The sequence below is a fragment of the Equus przewalskii genome, chromosome 2 (genome assembly GCF_037783145.1).
Source record: "Equus przewalskii isolate Varuska chromosome 2, EquPr2, whole genome shotgun sequence".
Classification (NCBI taxonomy): domain Eukaryota; kingdom Metazoa; phylum Chordata; class Mammalia; order Perissodactyla; family Equidae; genus Equus; species Equus przewalskii.
Genome location: NC_091832.1, coordinates 13,541,338 through 13,554,876, shown reverse-complemented (window position 1 = coordinate 13,554,876; position 13,539 = coordinate 13,541,338). Strand labels below are relative to the sequence as shown.

The following is a 13,539-nucleotide window of genomic DNA, read 5'->3' as shown; positions in this document are numbered from 1 at the left end:
TAGCAGGAGCTAGCGACAGATTTTGGATGTCAGGGTGACTGGGAAGGAATAGTTTGAGAATGGTTCCCAGGTATCTGGTTTAGAAATTCACCTGGATGGGGGTGGAGGAACTAGAAGGGTGAGGAGTTCAGTTCTGGGATGTGGAATTTGCAGATACAGGATATGGGTGGGGTAGTGGGGCGAGGATATCTAGGAGACATTTATATACGTGGTTCTGGAATTCAAAGGAGGTGTAAGCTGGAGGTTCAGATTAGGGATGCCAGCCTGCTACCTGCCCAACTATGCCGTCCTCTTTACAGAATCACCGAGGATTCAGCTGTGACCACGTTTGAGGCCCTGAAGGCTCGGGTCAGGGAACTTGAACGGCAGCTATCCCGTGGGGACCGTTACAAATGCCTCATCTGCATGGTGAGAGGAAGGGAGCCTGGGCGTGCCCCTGCTCGAGCTTCACTGCCCCCTGGGGTTGGAGAGGGTCTCTGCACTGTGATCTGAGCTCTTTAGAGGGTGGGCCAGCCTCAGAGTGACCTTTCTCTGCCCACCCCCTCCCTAGGACTCATACTCGATGCCCCTAACGTCCATCCAGTGTTGGCATGTGCACTGTGAGGAGTGCTGGCTACGGACCCTGGTGAGGTGGCGTGGGGGTTGGGGAGTGGGTGGCTGTTTTGGGTACTGCCTGGGTGTCCATGCATATGCTTGAGCATGCTTGAGGGAGGTTGGAGCAAGGGGCAGGGGGGAGCAGGAACATAGAACACAGCCAGAAGCCAGGTTTTTCATCCCCCAAACTCACTACATTTTTTCCTCCCCAGCCCTTCCCCCTCTGCGGGTTCACAGCCTGCTCCCTTCCTCCTGCCCCAACCCCCAGAAAGCCCACTGTATTACACACACTGGTGAGATCCTGGGTCAGGAGGAGGCTGGGTCTGGATAAGCAGGACCAGGGCTTCATCCCCTCCCCCTCCCATTACCAAGCTCCTTCTGCTCCTGCTCCTGCCCCTGCTCTTCGCTCAGGAGCAGCCATTAAAATGTCGCCCGGAGACAGCAATAAAAGGCCCGGACGTGGGCTCTGTGTCCTGATCAAAGGCCGCATGTAATCTCGTTAGGGCCGCGGCAGCCACAGCTGGACCCAGCCTTGTTCTCATTACCGGGGCTCCCGCTGCGGGGCTAGCCGGGCGGTTTGATCCTGGCGTCCCCCCAACACAGGAGCATGCCTGCCTGCTCACAGAGGCTGCCCATGCATCCCCAGCCTGGGCTGACAGGACCGAGGTCCCAGCACACAGCTGGGGCAGGGAGACGGCTGCAGGCCCAGGTGCTCACACAAGCAAACATGCAGCCCAGTGTGTATAACCAGAGCCCGCCCTCTTCTCCCTGCAGGGTGCCAAGAAGCTCTGCCCTCAGTGCAACACCATCACAGCGCCCGGAGACCTGCGGAGAATCTACTTGTGAGCTAGCCACCCCAGGCAGGCCTGGCCTCCAGCAGCCTGCCTGCCCCGCCTCTGTGACGTGACCCTCCCCCTTGTACATACTTGCACACAGGTTCCCCGTGTACATACATGCACACACGCGCGCGCACACACAGGACTCTGGAGCCAGAGTGGAGGCTGAGGCCCAGGCCCTGCCTGCTGGCTCCCACCAAGATTGGGGACCATACCTGTTCCGGGTTCTGTTCCCATGGTGGGGCAGGGAGGTGGGGGTGGGGGGAGTAGCAGCAAGGCTCCTGAGATCCAGCCCCCAGACTGACAGACGGACGGACTGACAGACATGCAAACACCAGACTGAAGCACATGTAATATAGACCGTGTATGTTTACAATGTTGTGTATAAATGGGACAACTCCTTGCCCTCTACCCCGTACCTTCCCCCTTGGTTGTATGATTTTCTTTTTTTTTAAGAACACCTGGAAGCAGGGCCTCCTTCAGGGCTGGCTGGGAGCTCGGCCCATCCACCTCTTGGGGTGCCTGCCTCGCCCTCTCCCATGGTGTCCCTTCCCTCTCCCATGTGCTCGGTGTTCAGTGGTGTATATTTCTTCTCCCAGACATGGGGCACATGCCCCAAGGGACATGATCCTCTCCTTAGTCTTAGCTCCTGGGGCTCTTTATAAGGAGTTGGGGGAGGGGGGAGGCACAGGAAATGGGAACCGAGCTGTCGCAGGGTCTGAGATCGGGGCTGGGTGAGGGTGCTCCTGGTTGCCCAGCCTTCTGCCAAGAACCTTTCCTGGGATTAGAGCTGCTGTTCCCAGGGAGAAGTGTTGTCTCCCCCGCCCCTCCCGTGGGCCCCATGGTGTGATGCTGTGTCTGTATATTCTATACAAAGGTACTTGTCCTTTCCCTTTGTAAACTACATTTGACATGGATTAAACCAATATAAACAGCTGCTGCCTGTGTGTATGTGTGTAGGGAGGGGTGGGTGATGGGGTGGTGTGGACAGAGGCAGTTAAGGGGTTAATTCCTGGCAGCAGTGTCAGGGGAAGAACTTGGCTGTGGGTGTGTAAAGCAATGCAGGGTTGGTCTGCTCAGGGGCCCTGGAGCACTCCGTTGGGGTTGGGGGTGGGGCTCAGGACCTGGACTCCTGACTATTGATGGGTAGGGGCTCCAGGTTAATTCCTTATCGATGCAGAATCGTCAGCTCATTAATCACAGAAGAGGTCAGAGCTTGGGGGTACAGAGGGGATGCAAGCTCTATCCCCCAATCTAGGGCAGGAGCAGCTATAAGCTTGAGTGAAAACATAAACCCCAAAGCTCTACCCCTTTTTAGTCCCCTGAAATGTGAAATGAACGAGGGACCAAAAAAGGAACCACCATTTAAGCCCCCCATGGCTTTTGTGTTCTCCATCCTACTGAGCAACAGCTGGGTATAGCTTCTGCCTGGGACAAATGGAAACAGTAGAAAACCCTATTATCCAAGCTGGACCTTCAAGTCAGGGAACTGAGGCTGGGCAGCTAGCGCTGGACATGGCACTTTGTCAGATCATCCCTATGGCTGCCCACAGCCAGTCAGTAATCAGCATCCTGAGTGCTCGGGCAGGTGCCTGAAGCTGCACATGAGGCCTTGCCCACCACAGAAAGCTGTTTTGAGAAAACAAGATTCTGCTAAAATTTGACCCCAGAGTATCTCCATGACTTCCAACTCCTTCCCTTTACACATTCTTACACACCAGGCCCACCTACTACCTTCCCAAATCTCCTGCCTTAGACACACCCATCTCCTCTGCGATGCCCAGTGACTACTAGAGAACCGGGTCCAGTTGGCAGCTCCTACCTCCCTCTGCACCCAGATGACATCACCCTTGCAAAGGCCCTTCACAGGCCCATGCCAAGCTTGATGGCACCAAATATCCTGAATACAAGGATCCTGGGGCCCAGGATTCTGAGCAATGTACGTGGCCTGTCATGGTGGAGCAGCCACAGTGACTGCTGAGTTTGGCAAAGACGTGGGTAATGCCCAGTGCCCACTGGGCTGGCTCCTTTCAGGTCTCGACTCTCCCCTATCCCTGCCTTGGACTCAGTAGGTCCTTGATGACTGGTTACTCCACCCTGGGGACTATATGGTCTTTCACAGAGGACATTAACCCAGAGTGAGGGCATGAAGCCTGCCCTGCTGAGAGATCCTTGAGCTCTGTCTCATGGCACAGGCAGCACTGCCACCTGTTGGCCATCACTAGGAATGCAGCCACACAGCACAGGAATGGGCTGCAAATAGCAGTGCAAAGTCCCAGAGGGCTGATGCAACAAAGATAGAGCTCACCTCTGGAGGCAGGTCCATCAGCCCTGAAAATATCAGGAGTCAGCTCCCACCCAGAGCTTTGCCAGCCATCTCCTTCACTGCCTGTCAAACTTTCAAAGCCCATCCCTGCCTTCCCAAGTCCCCTGATCACCACAGTATGCTCACTCAATCAACAAATATTTATTGAATACCTATGTGCCAACATAGTGTAGCAGTGACTTGTAGAATGACAGATGACACAGAACTCTTAAGACTAAAGCCACCTCTCCTGCCTGGAGAGGATCCAAGTGGGTCTCCTTCAAGGAGATGAAGGAGTTTGTTGTTTCAGCCAAATGCCCTTGCCCTGGTTCAGGCCTGTAGGGCTCCTGACTTAGCCTGTCCCAGCTCCCATATGGCACTGCTGTCTTCCTGCTCCCCACTCCAGCTGCCCATCACTGCACATGTTGCAACTTTCTTAGATCCAGTGGCTTCCTGACAAAGTGTGATGGACCAGGGCAGGCCCTCCACCCTATGCATCCTCAGCTCCCCATCTGGCTTCTACCTCAGACTCCCTGGCAGTGAGGTCAGAGATGCCTCTCTTGAGTGAACTACCCATTGCAGTGTGATCTGTGGGGATGGTGCTCCATGCCGTGCGGCTTTGCCCTTCCAGGGCCTTGGAGCAGAGATCACAGCCCCTGCCCCAGCCTGACTCTACCCTCTGGCACCTCCCCACAAAGCTCACCTTCCATGCAAGGAATCAAAGATCCATCCTGGGGCTCATTCTCAAACTCCCCCCTGCCGCCCGCCCTTTGTTAACCCTTTACAGCCTAAATGCCACAGGAGTCAGCAGCCTGTTGCATTTGTCCAAACACAACCACTGCAAGGTTCCCAAAGAAATGTGCCCAGGCACTCCTACCCGCTAGGATCCTGGAATAAGAGGACCACCACAGTCCCCTGGGACAGAAGCCCATAGAAATTCTCTATTTGTGGGACTACAAAGTCCTAGAAGGCCGTAGGGAGTTGAATCAGAAGAGGATCCCACCCATGGATGTGGGTCGTGAGGAAGTGTCAGGCATTTTATTTCTGGAGCAGAGGTGAAGTGGGTGGGGCAAGGACCTCAGCAGTGGACACAGCTGCGCATGAAATTGACACAGAGGTTCGTGTAGTAAGTAGGGTAGTCGCGGAGGTGGCTGACATGTGCTGATGACACAAAGTCCACAGAGCGCACCAGGACCTGTTGTGCCAGGCGGGCCTCCACCATGCGTTCCACGTCCTTGGCCAGGACCACTTCATCCGCCCTCGAGTAGAGGTAGAGCTCAGGCCAGCCAGAGGCTGTGTCAAGGAGCCTGTCATAGAAGTGGGTGTGGAAGAGGGCAGTGAGTGGAGCAAGCAGGACATGGAATAGGACTGCTACCAGGGCGAAGGCCACCAGGAGCAGGAGGCGCAGCACAGGAGGCCGGTGCTCCAGAATGGTTGCCAGGGCCCGCAGAGCCCCCACCAGGTTGCTATCACCAGGACCGCTGTCAAAGATGGTGCCTACCACACGCAGGTGGCAGAAGCGCCGATGGGTCTGCAGGAGCTCCAGCACATATCGGTACAGCATGGCACCGGCGTTGCTGAAGACGTGGAAGAGCAGGGGCTCCTTCTCAATCTCGTAATCAAAGAGTACCTCAAGTAGCTTCTGGGCCAAAACACGAAGCGAAGGGATGCCCAGGGACTCGGAGAAGAAGACCATGTGCCATGGGGCTGTGTATCGGATCACGATGCAGCCCTGGGGAGAGGAGAGAGGCCTGGTTGGTCCTCAGGGATGGGGTGGGGGTGATGGGTACAAGCCAAGGTCAGAGGGGTGCAGCAGCTCCAACTTCTACAGGCCCATAAGCCCAGCAGTGCTCCAGGCCCTGGGCAGCAGCTCACCACTCACAAACACAGGTACCTTCCAGAATGGAAGGTACACTCCAAGCCCACTTGTGGAATAATCGCTTCATGCTGGCCAAGCCCCCTCAGCCTGTGATGGTAGGTGAGGCCTGGAGCCCAGAGCACGCTTTGGAGACATCTGGGCTGACCAAAAAGAAGTCTCCTCACTCTGGTCCACTCCCTGTCTCCCTCCCATCCCCGACCTTGCACCCTCAGCTGCTCAACTCTGGCACACTTAAGGCCTCCCTGCTTGGCTACACCACGCTGCAGTGACTCTGCTCCTCCTCCCAAGCACAAGGAGGTACCCCCATAAGACCCAACATCCAAGACATAGCCTGCAGACCCAGCCTTGACCACCAGAGGCCACTCGTGAGCCAGGCCCACATCATGTCAATCTGGCCACTGCCACCTTCCCACAGGGCCCTGAGAGCAGCGTATATACTCCTTGGCCTCAGGGGCTTGGCAGCCTGTCTGGTTCCAAGGTCTGGGATCACTCCTCCCACTCGCCATGAAATTCCAAATATCGTAAACGCTGTTTCTACATTCTAAAATATGAGCTACACTCTCTCTAGGCTTTTGTACCCCTCAATGTCTGGGTCAAGTACGCCTCAAAGTGTCCAGACGGATCCCCTTCTAGGCCAGTTAGAAAAGGCAGCCAAAGTCACCCCGCCTGAGTCCTAATCCCCTCTCATGAACCTGTTCCAGAGACAAATGGCCCTTGGTCAGGGGAATCTGAGCTAGGCAGCTCTGGGGTCAGACAGGTCTGACCCCAATTAAGACCCCCTGTCTGGGGTCAGACAGGTTCAATTCCTGGTACCACCACTTATTAATACTAAGGACGAAGCGCAATTTACTTCATCTTTCTGAGTCTGTGTCTCCATCTATAAATTGGGATACAGCCATCCCATGGGGTTATGGCAAAAATTAAATGAAAAAAATCTATTTTAAGTGCACAAAACAGCACTTGGGACAAAGTAACCTCTCAACTAAGTAGCAGTAATTAGTGGTGGTAGGAGCAATAACAAGGAGAAAATTCTATGGGCACAGTACTTGAATGACCAATAGCCAAACAGGGGTGGTCAGCTGAGTCAGCCCTCCCATTAGCCCCCTGTCTTCGTCCCCTCCCACTGACTCCAATCTGACACCTAACCCAACGCCTCCTGGCATGGCTCTAACCAAGGCCCTGGCGTGGTCAAGCACCCCTCCTGAGACTGCAGAGGGGGGTCACGGATGCCACCTGGCCCCTTAGCTCTGGGAAATTTCACAGTGTGCTCCACTGTAACTCCTCAGTGGGATGTGAAATGTCTTTCCACCCACCCCCAACCTACACACAGCATTGCCCACAAATGCAGACACACTCCCACATCACCACCACACACACAATTCCTGGGACTAAACAAAGCTGTCCACCTCACATCCCATAGATGCAGACACCCACGGTGCCCACCACTCACTAAGGTGCACCCACTGTACCACTTCTGAGTGCACAAAAAAGCACAGCTGCCAATTCACACCCATAAGCACACATACCACTGGGTGGGTACGCACTTGCATGCAGCACTGCCTTCAAGAGCGCTTGCACGTACGCACACGTGCGCACGCGCACACACACACACACACACACACTCCTCCCCAGGAGCACTCACAAACAGAACTACCTGTTGGTACAGACATAAGCTCAGCAATTCCTGTGAACTGAGCATCTCTGAGGGCCTACACATCCCTGTGAAAGGCACACACACACAGCTTTCTTATGACCATGGAAGTGGGCCTCCTGTGGAGGTTTCCCAGGTACCTGGCATCTCTGCTGCCACCTCCCCAGTCAGATGCTACTAGAAGTCCCTGCACCAAGGACCTGGTTCTCGCTGCATGTCAGATCCCAATCTCTTCTCTCTCCCCTGAAGCCAACCTCCTCCATCTCTGCACACACTCGGTCCCAGGACAAGGGTCTGCTCCATCAGTCCTCACCTCATTCCCCTGCATTTTCAGTCTTTTCCTCTCTCCAGATCCCTGCTCAAACCTATCTCTTAAAAACAAAAAAGAAGGAGGCCAGCCCAGTGGTGTAGCAGTTAGGATCACGAGCTCTGCTTTGGCAGCCCAGATTTTGCCGGTTCAGATCCCAGGTGCAGACCTACGCACTGCTTATCAATCCATGCTGTGGTGGCATCCCACATATAAAGTCGAGGAAGACGGGCACAGGCGTTAGCTCGGGGCCAATCTTCATCAGCCAAAAGAGGAGGATTGGCAGTAGTTAGCTCAGGGCTAATCTTCCTAAAAAAAAAAAAGGCCTCTGCCTTTATACAGTGCTCCCCTCTAAATCTATCCCACCCTCTCCTCACCTTCCTAGACAAACCTTGACACCCACCCTCCCCACCTCACCACTCCCACTGACTACAATCTGATTGACTACACTGCTTTTCCCAAGGTCACCCACATTCTCCCCAAAGGTCAAATCCCATGAGGCCTTTCAGTCCCCACCACACTTCCTTTCCAGCAGCACTTGGATCTCCCACTCCTAGAAATCATCCCTGGTGGCGTGGGCTCTTCCATAAGTCAGCATCATGAAAAAAGGGACTGCTCTAGATTTAAAAGATGCGTAAGGAACAAAATAACTAGATGCAACAGATGATCCTGGATGGGATCCTTGTTTGGGCAAATCAGCTATAAAGGACACTTTGGGGACTATTAGAGAATCTGAATACGGACTGGAAACTAGACGAGACAAAAATTTGTTAAGACGGGAAGGTGAAGATCATGATCTGAAAAAAAGCAGGATACGAAAGGGTATATTCAACAGACCTCATTCAGGTAAAGAACAGATGCACACGGAAAAAAAGCTGAACCTAATGTGTAAATAGAGGTAATCCCTAGGTGGTAGAATATGGTATTTTTATTTTCTTTTAAATAATAAAGTATTAGGAGTTTTGGGTTGGAAATATTTTTTTCTCCACACCCATCCTGTCCTCCCAGCCAGAGGGTAAAGGCACCCCCACTTCCTTTCACAGACAACCCCGACCAGCCCTGCCACCTCAACCCCTCTGCCCGCCCTGGGATCGCTTTCTCCCTCTATGCCATCACCGTCTTCCCCATGCCTTCTCCCCCAGTAACACCTTTCCTCTCTCTCTCCAGTGGCCCATTTCCCAAGGACTCTCTGTGGATTCTGTCGTGCTCTCCTGGGTTTTCTTGTCCATCTTTGGCTACTCCTCCTTTCCACACAAGACCCTCTTCATCTTCCACTCCTTTAAGTTTCGGTTGCTCGGGGCTCTCTCCTAGGCCATCCTTTCTTTGCCCTCTACACACTCCCTGGGGGAATCTCATCCAGCCCAAAGCCTGGCTTTTCTTCTAGTGTTCCTTGTCTCAAAAAACACGCCCCCAGGGCCGGCCCCATGGCCAAGTGGTTAAAGTTCCATATGCTCTGCTTCGGCCCAGGGTTCGTGGGTTCAGATCCTGGGTGTGGACCTACTCTACTCATCAGCCATGCTGTGGAGACATCCCACATACAAAGTAGAGGAAGACTGTCATGGATGTTAACTCAGGGCTAATCTTCCTCAAGCAAAAAAAAAGAAAAAGAGGAAGACTGGCAATGGATGTTAGCCCAGGGCAAATCTTCCTCACAAAAACAAAGAAAATCCCCCCGAGGGCTGGCCCCCTGGCACAGTGATTAAGTTCAGCATGCTCCCCTTCAGCAGCCTGGATTTGTGGGTTTGGATCCCGGGTGCAGACCTACACCATGCTGTGGTGGTGACCTACATATAAAGTAGAGGAAAACTAGCATGGATGTTAGCTCGGGGCTCATCTTCCTCAGCAAAAAAAAATGGAAAAAAAAAAACAAGAAAAAAAAAAGGAACACCCTCCTCCCCACCCCCCAGGATCTGCCACAGCCAGAAACTTGTCATTACCCTGGACCTCTCTCTATCCCTATGCTCACACACAATCTCTCATTAATCTACCATTCTACCTCCTAATAAGCTCCTTGATCCATCAACTTCCCTCCCCCGGCATCACCAGGCCCAAAGTCCCGAGCACTGCAATAAACTCGCTTCTCTGCTTCTAGTCCTGGCCCCTCCAACCCTTCCCCTACTCTGGTGAGGGACTTTCAGAAGCACAAATCTAAGATCACACCCCTGCTTAAATCTCCTGACGACCCTCCCCAGCCTCATCTCTTGACACTTGCCCTTTCTTTCATTCTCTGCTGTAGCCACACTCACCTATTCCTATTCCTCCACCTGCCTTCAAGGATTTTAGTGTAACAGAGAAGCCAGACACACAGGCCAGTGACTGGAATTCAGAAGTAGCTGGAACTACTTGCAGAGTAAGGCAATCTGTAAAAGGCGATGCCAGAAGACCAGGCTTGCTGGTTGTGGGGAGGCCTCAAGCTCAGAACTACATTTTTTCCCCAACCTTTCTCCCATTCCAGGGCCACCACACATCGCAGGCACAGTGCAGTCATGGGTCAGTGGAGGGAGGCTGAGGCAGGGGTGTGGGGCACCAGCTGGCCTTTCTCCCAGGAGACTCCCACTCCTCCTCAGTCCAGGGCTTCCAGTTGGTGGCTGGGGCTGTCTGTACTGGTATCTTCCTGCTTTGGGAGGTCTGGGCTGAGGACAGCAGGGCTGGGCCAGAGGACAAAGATATGAAAAGGGCTTCCAAAATATAAGCAGGCCCTCCTAAGGTTCTCTCTCCACTTACTACATCCAACTCTTGGTGCTGCCTGAGAAGAAGCAAGAAAACCTCAAGCCTGAATCTCTTTTCCAAGAGGCCCTTCTACGCTGGGAATGTGGAGGTGCCATGGTCAACCCTAAGACAGCAACTCACCTGGTCAGAAAAGGAGAAAGTCCTGGGAGTGCAGACGATGTCCAGCACACCCCGCCCAGGCTCCTGCTGCCCAGACAGGCAGCATCCAGACAACAGAGACTTGACGTCTGGGCCAACTCCACAGCTGGGAGCACATCAGGCTGTGCTGCCCACTGTGGGGTCTGGGGAGGAAGGAGGGGAAGGCAGGTCAGGGGGCTGAAGGAGACAGACCAGGCCACAGACCTGGCAGCAAAAAGGGGGAATAATCCTGCCAAAGAGCCCAGGGTCTTCCTCACAGGCTGTTCTTGGTGCCATTCCCAGGCCTGCCCCATTGGTGGTCAACCTTCGCTGCAGCCCAGCGATGAGGGCAGCCCAGGCTCAGAGCTCCCCACAGAGCGGCCACAGGAGGCAGGGCCCCAGCATGCCGGGTGTCCACATGCCTGCAGTACTCACCCTTTCATGGTAGATGGCGCTGTACTTGGCAAGGTTCTTGTCGGCGCAGCCACCCCAGCCCAAGAGAATCACCAGAGGCTGTCGAGTCCCCGCCTCCTTCCCACCTCGGTTGGGGCTGTTCTCTGAAACACAGACACGGTGAGACTGTGAGCACGAGAGCTGGGGCGTGGGGTGGGGGTGACTGGCCAATCCAGAGCCAGCACCACTCGCTGCAGGCAGGGAACCACGGTGCCAGGCCCGGGCATCCTGCCAGCCCGTGTGCCTCAGGTTCCCACGGGGCTCCTTCCTCTGTCCTGCTTTAAGCGGCTTTTAGGCCTCTCAGGAGGGTCAGTGGAAAAACCCACATGAGGACACCTTTCTTTAGTGATTCAAAGACATAGCCCAGGTGAGAAAAGTGAGTGCTTTCTCCACACAACTTCACCTTCTAATCAAGGGATCAGCATACTACAAGCCGTCGGCCAAACCCAGCCCATGGTCTGGTTTTGTATGACCCACGAGCTAAAAATAAAAATGGCTTTGGGGCTGGCCCCGTGGCCGAGTGGTTAAGACCACGCTGAGGCAGCGTCCCACATGCCACAACTAGAAGGACCCACAACGAAGAATATACAACTATGTACTGGGGGTGGGGGGGGGGGTGCTTTGGGGAGAAAAAGGAAAAAAAAAAGAAGAAGAATCTTTTGTGACATGAAAATTATATGAAATTTAAATTTGAGTCCACAAATAAAGTTGTATTGGAACAAAGCCACGCTCATTCATTTACTTATTGTCTATGGCTGCTTTCATGCTAAAACAGCAGAGCTAAGTAGTTGAAACAGACTGTAGGGTTTACAAAGCCTAATGTACTTACTGGCCCTTTACAGAAAAAGTTTGCCAGCCCCTGTTCTAATTCCATAAGAAGATGGAAGAAGAGGGTCTTCTCTCTTTTTTTTTTTTTTTTTTTTGATGAGGAAGATTGGCCCTGAGCTAACATCTGTTACTGATCTTCCTCTTTTTGCTTGAGGAAGATTGTCACTGAGCTAACATCTGTGCCAATCTTCCTCTATTTTGTATATGGGACACCGCCACAGTGTGGCTTGAGGTGTGTAAGTCTGTGCCTGGGATCCAAACCCACGAACCCTGGGCCATTGAAGCAGAGTGTGTGAACTTCACCACCATGCCACTGGGCCAGCCCCAGAAGAGGGTTTTAAAAAGGAGAAATGGATGAGACAGTGTATGTGGGGAGGTGGCGCAGACTGACTCTGAGGGCCCATACCAAACCACCCACCCTGTCCTGCCAGAGAATAATAATAGCTGACATGTATCGAGGCTTAACGCTCATAACAACGCTATGAGGAATATTATTACAGATGAGGAAACTGAGGTACAGACTGGTTAAGTCACTTGGCTCAGGTCACACAGGAAGTATAGAGCTTGGAATCTGGCCCCTGCTCCCCATCCTAACTAAGCCACTTCAGAGCTTATGCGCACTGAATTATATGCGTGATATGCGGAGGCAGAGCGAGCTGCCTCCTCACGCTCTTTCAAAGAGGCCTCCCTGCAACCTTGGCGGTCAGACCTCATCTCATGTCCCCTGCCAAGTGAGTTCCCACCCCCTCAGGGGCACTTCTGTGCGGGGGACTGTCTATTGCTGTTATCTGCCCTCCCGAAAGGGCCGGGGTGTACCCTTCCAAGGATCAAGACACTTGGCTATGCTCAGCTGCCACCCTGAGATTTATGGATGCTGGTGGTGACCTGGCAACAGTAAATTTGAAGGCTAGTTAAGAGGATGGTAAATATAAATCACTAACCTTTGGACAAAAGGAAGACAACAATTTCCTGTGGAAATTAATGTGATTGAAAAGTTCAATGTTCCTGCTCTCCAGCAATGGCGACTCTGGCCTTCGGAGATTAACTGCCCGCACCCACGGGGATCCCGGGCTGGGCGGCAGCTCAGCCCGGAGCAGGAGCTGCCAGCACCTCAGTCACTTGCTGATGCCCGTCCGTCCTCCCAGGCTGCCCCGAAGCGGGCCTCGGCCTCTGATGAGGGAGACGCTCCCACAGCTCTCACTCAGGCCACTCCTAACATTCTCACCACATTTCTCAGCCTGGTGGCCCCCTGTCCTCCACCAGGGCAGCTCTCTCCCTTTCTGGGGGAGGGGCCATATCCGGGCCTCACTGGGGCTCCAGCTCAACCTTGCTGGGGATGACCACCCGTGAGGCTCAGGCTGCAGCAGCCTCATGGGTAGTGATCAACAGCTACCCTTTGGACCTGCTCCTGGATCTCTGAGATCCAGCAGCTGGATTTCTGAGGCCTCCCCCAGGGAGGCTCCCTTACCTCTGTGCAGCTGCCTGGGGATAGGCTCCCTGCCCCCAGCCCGTGGGGTCTTCTCCATGTGCCACCACCAAGACACCAGGAAAGGGCTTTGGGATGTATCTCAAATACAGAGAAGGCAGCCCTTGGCTGCCCGAAGTTAAGGCCAGCCCCAGCCAGCAGTGACGGCGCACCCGAGTCAGGGAAAGTTCCACCAGCTTCTGCTGGGCCTCTGACCTGCCCTCCTCCCACAGCTGGGATTTTTAACTCCCTTTTGCTCCACCTCAGGTTTTACTGGCACCCTTGGGTTCACCAACTCACGAAGGAATCCTCAGATGTGCATCTCCATGAAGAAACTCTCGGAACACACTGCCAAGTCCCAGAGCCCAAGCTTT

General features: G+C 53.8%; 2 protein-coding genes across 15 annotated transcripts in view; one reads left to right on the top strand and one right to left on the bottom strand.

The window, feature by feature from the left end:
* RNF220 (ring finger protein 220) overlaps positions 1-2,367 on the top strand; it is a 218,831-nt gene extending 216,464 nt beyond the window's left edge. For all 11 annotated transcript variants that reach the window (XM_070609831.1, XM_070609835.1, XM_070609834.1 and 8 more), the window contains 3 exons: positions 300-408; positions 551-625; positions 1,369-2,367. In XM_070609831.1, the coding sequence (XP_070465932.1) occupies positions 300-408; positions 551-625; positions 1,369-1,440 (256 nt within the window). In that variant the 3' untranslated portion in view covers positions 1,441-2,367. The remainder of the gene's footprint in view (positions 1-299; positions 409-550; positions 626-1,368) is intronic.
* A 1,515-nt stretch (positions 2,368-3,882) lies between these two features.
* Positions 3,883-13,539, bottom strand: part of TMEM53 (transmembrane protein 53) — a 69,063-nt gene continuing 59,406 nt past the window's right edge. For 2 of the 4 annotated variants that reach the window (XM_070609858.1, XM_070609855.1), the window contains exons 2-4: positions 10,855-10,976; positions 10,423-10,583; positions 3,883-5,467 (exon numbers count right to left, since the gene is read on the bottom strand). In XM_070609858.1, coding sequence (XP_070465959.1) covers positions 4,814-5,431 — 618 coding nt within the window. In that variant the 5' untranslated portion in view covers positions 5,432-5,467; positions 10,423-10,583; positions 10,855-10,976 and the 3' untranslated portion in view covers positions 3,883-4,813. The remainder of the gene's footprint in view (positions 5,468-10,422; positions 10,584-10,854; positions 10,977-13,539) is intronic. The other 2 variants (XM_070609856.1, XM_070609854.1) reach the window with 1 other exon arrangement.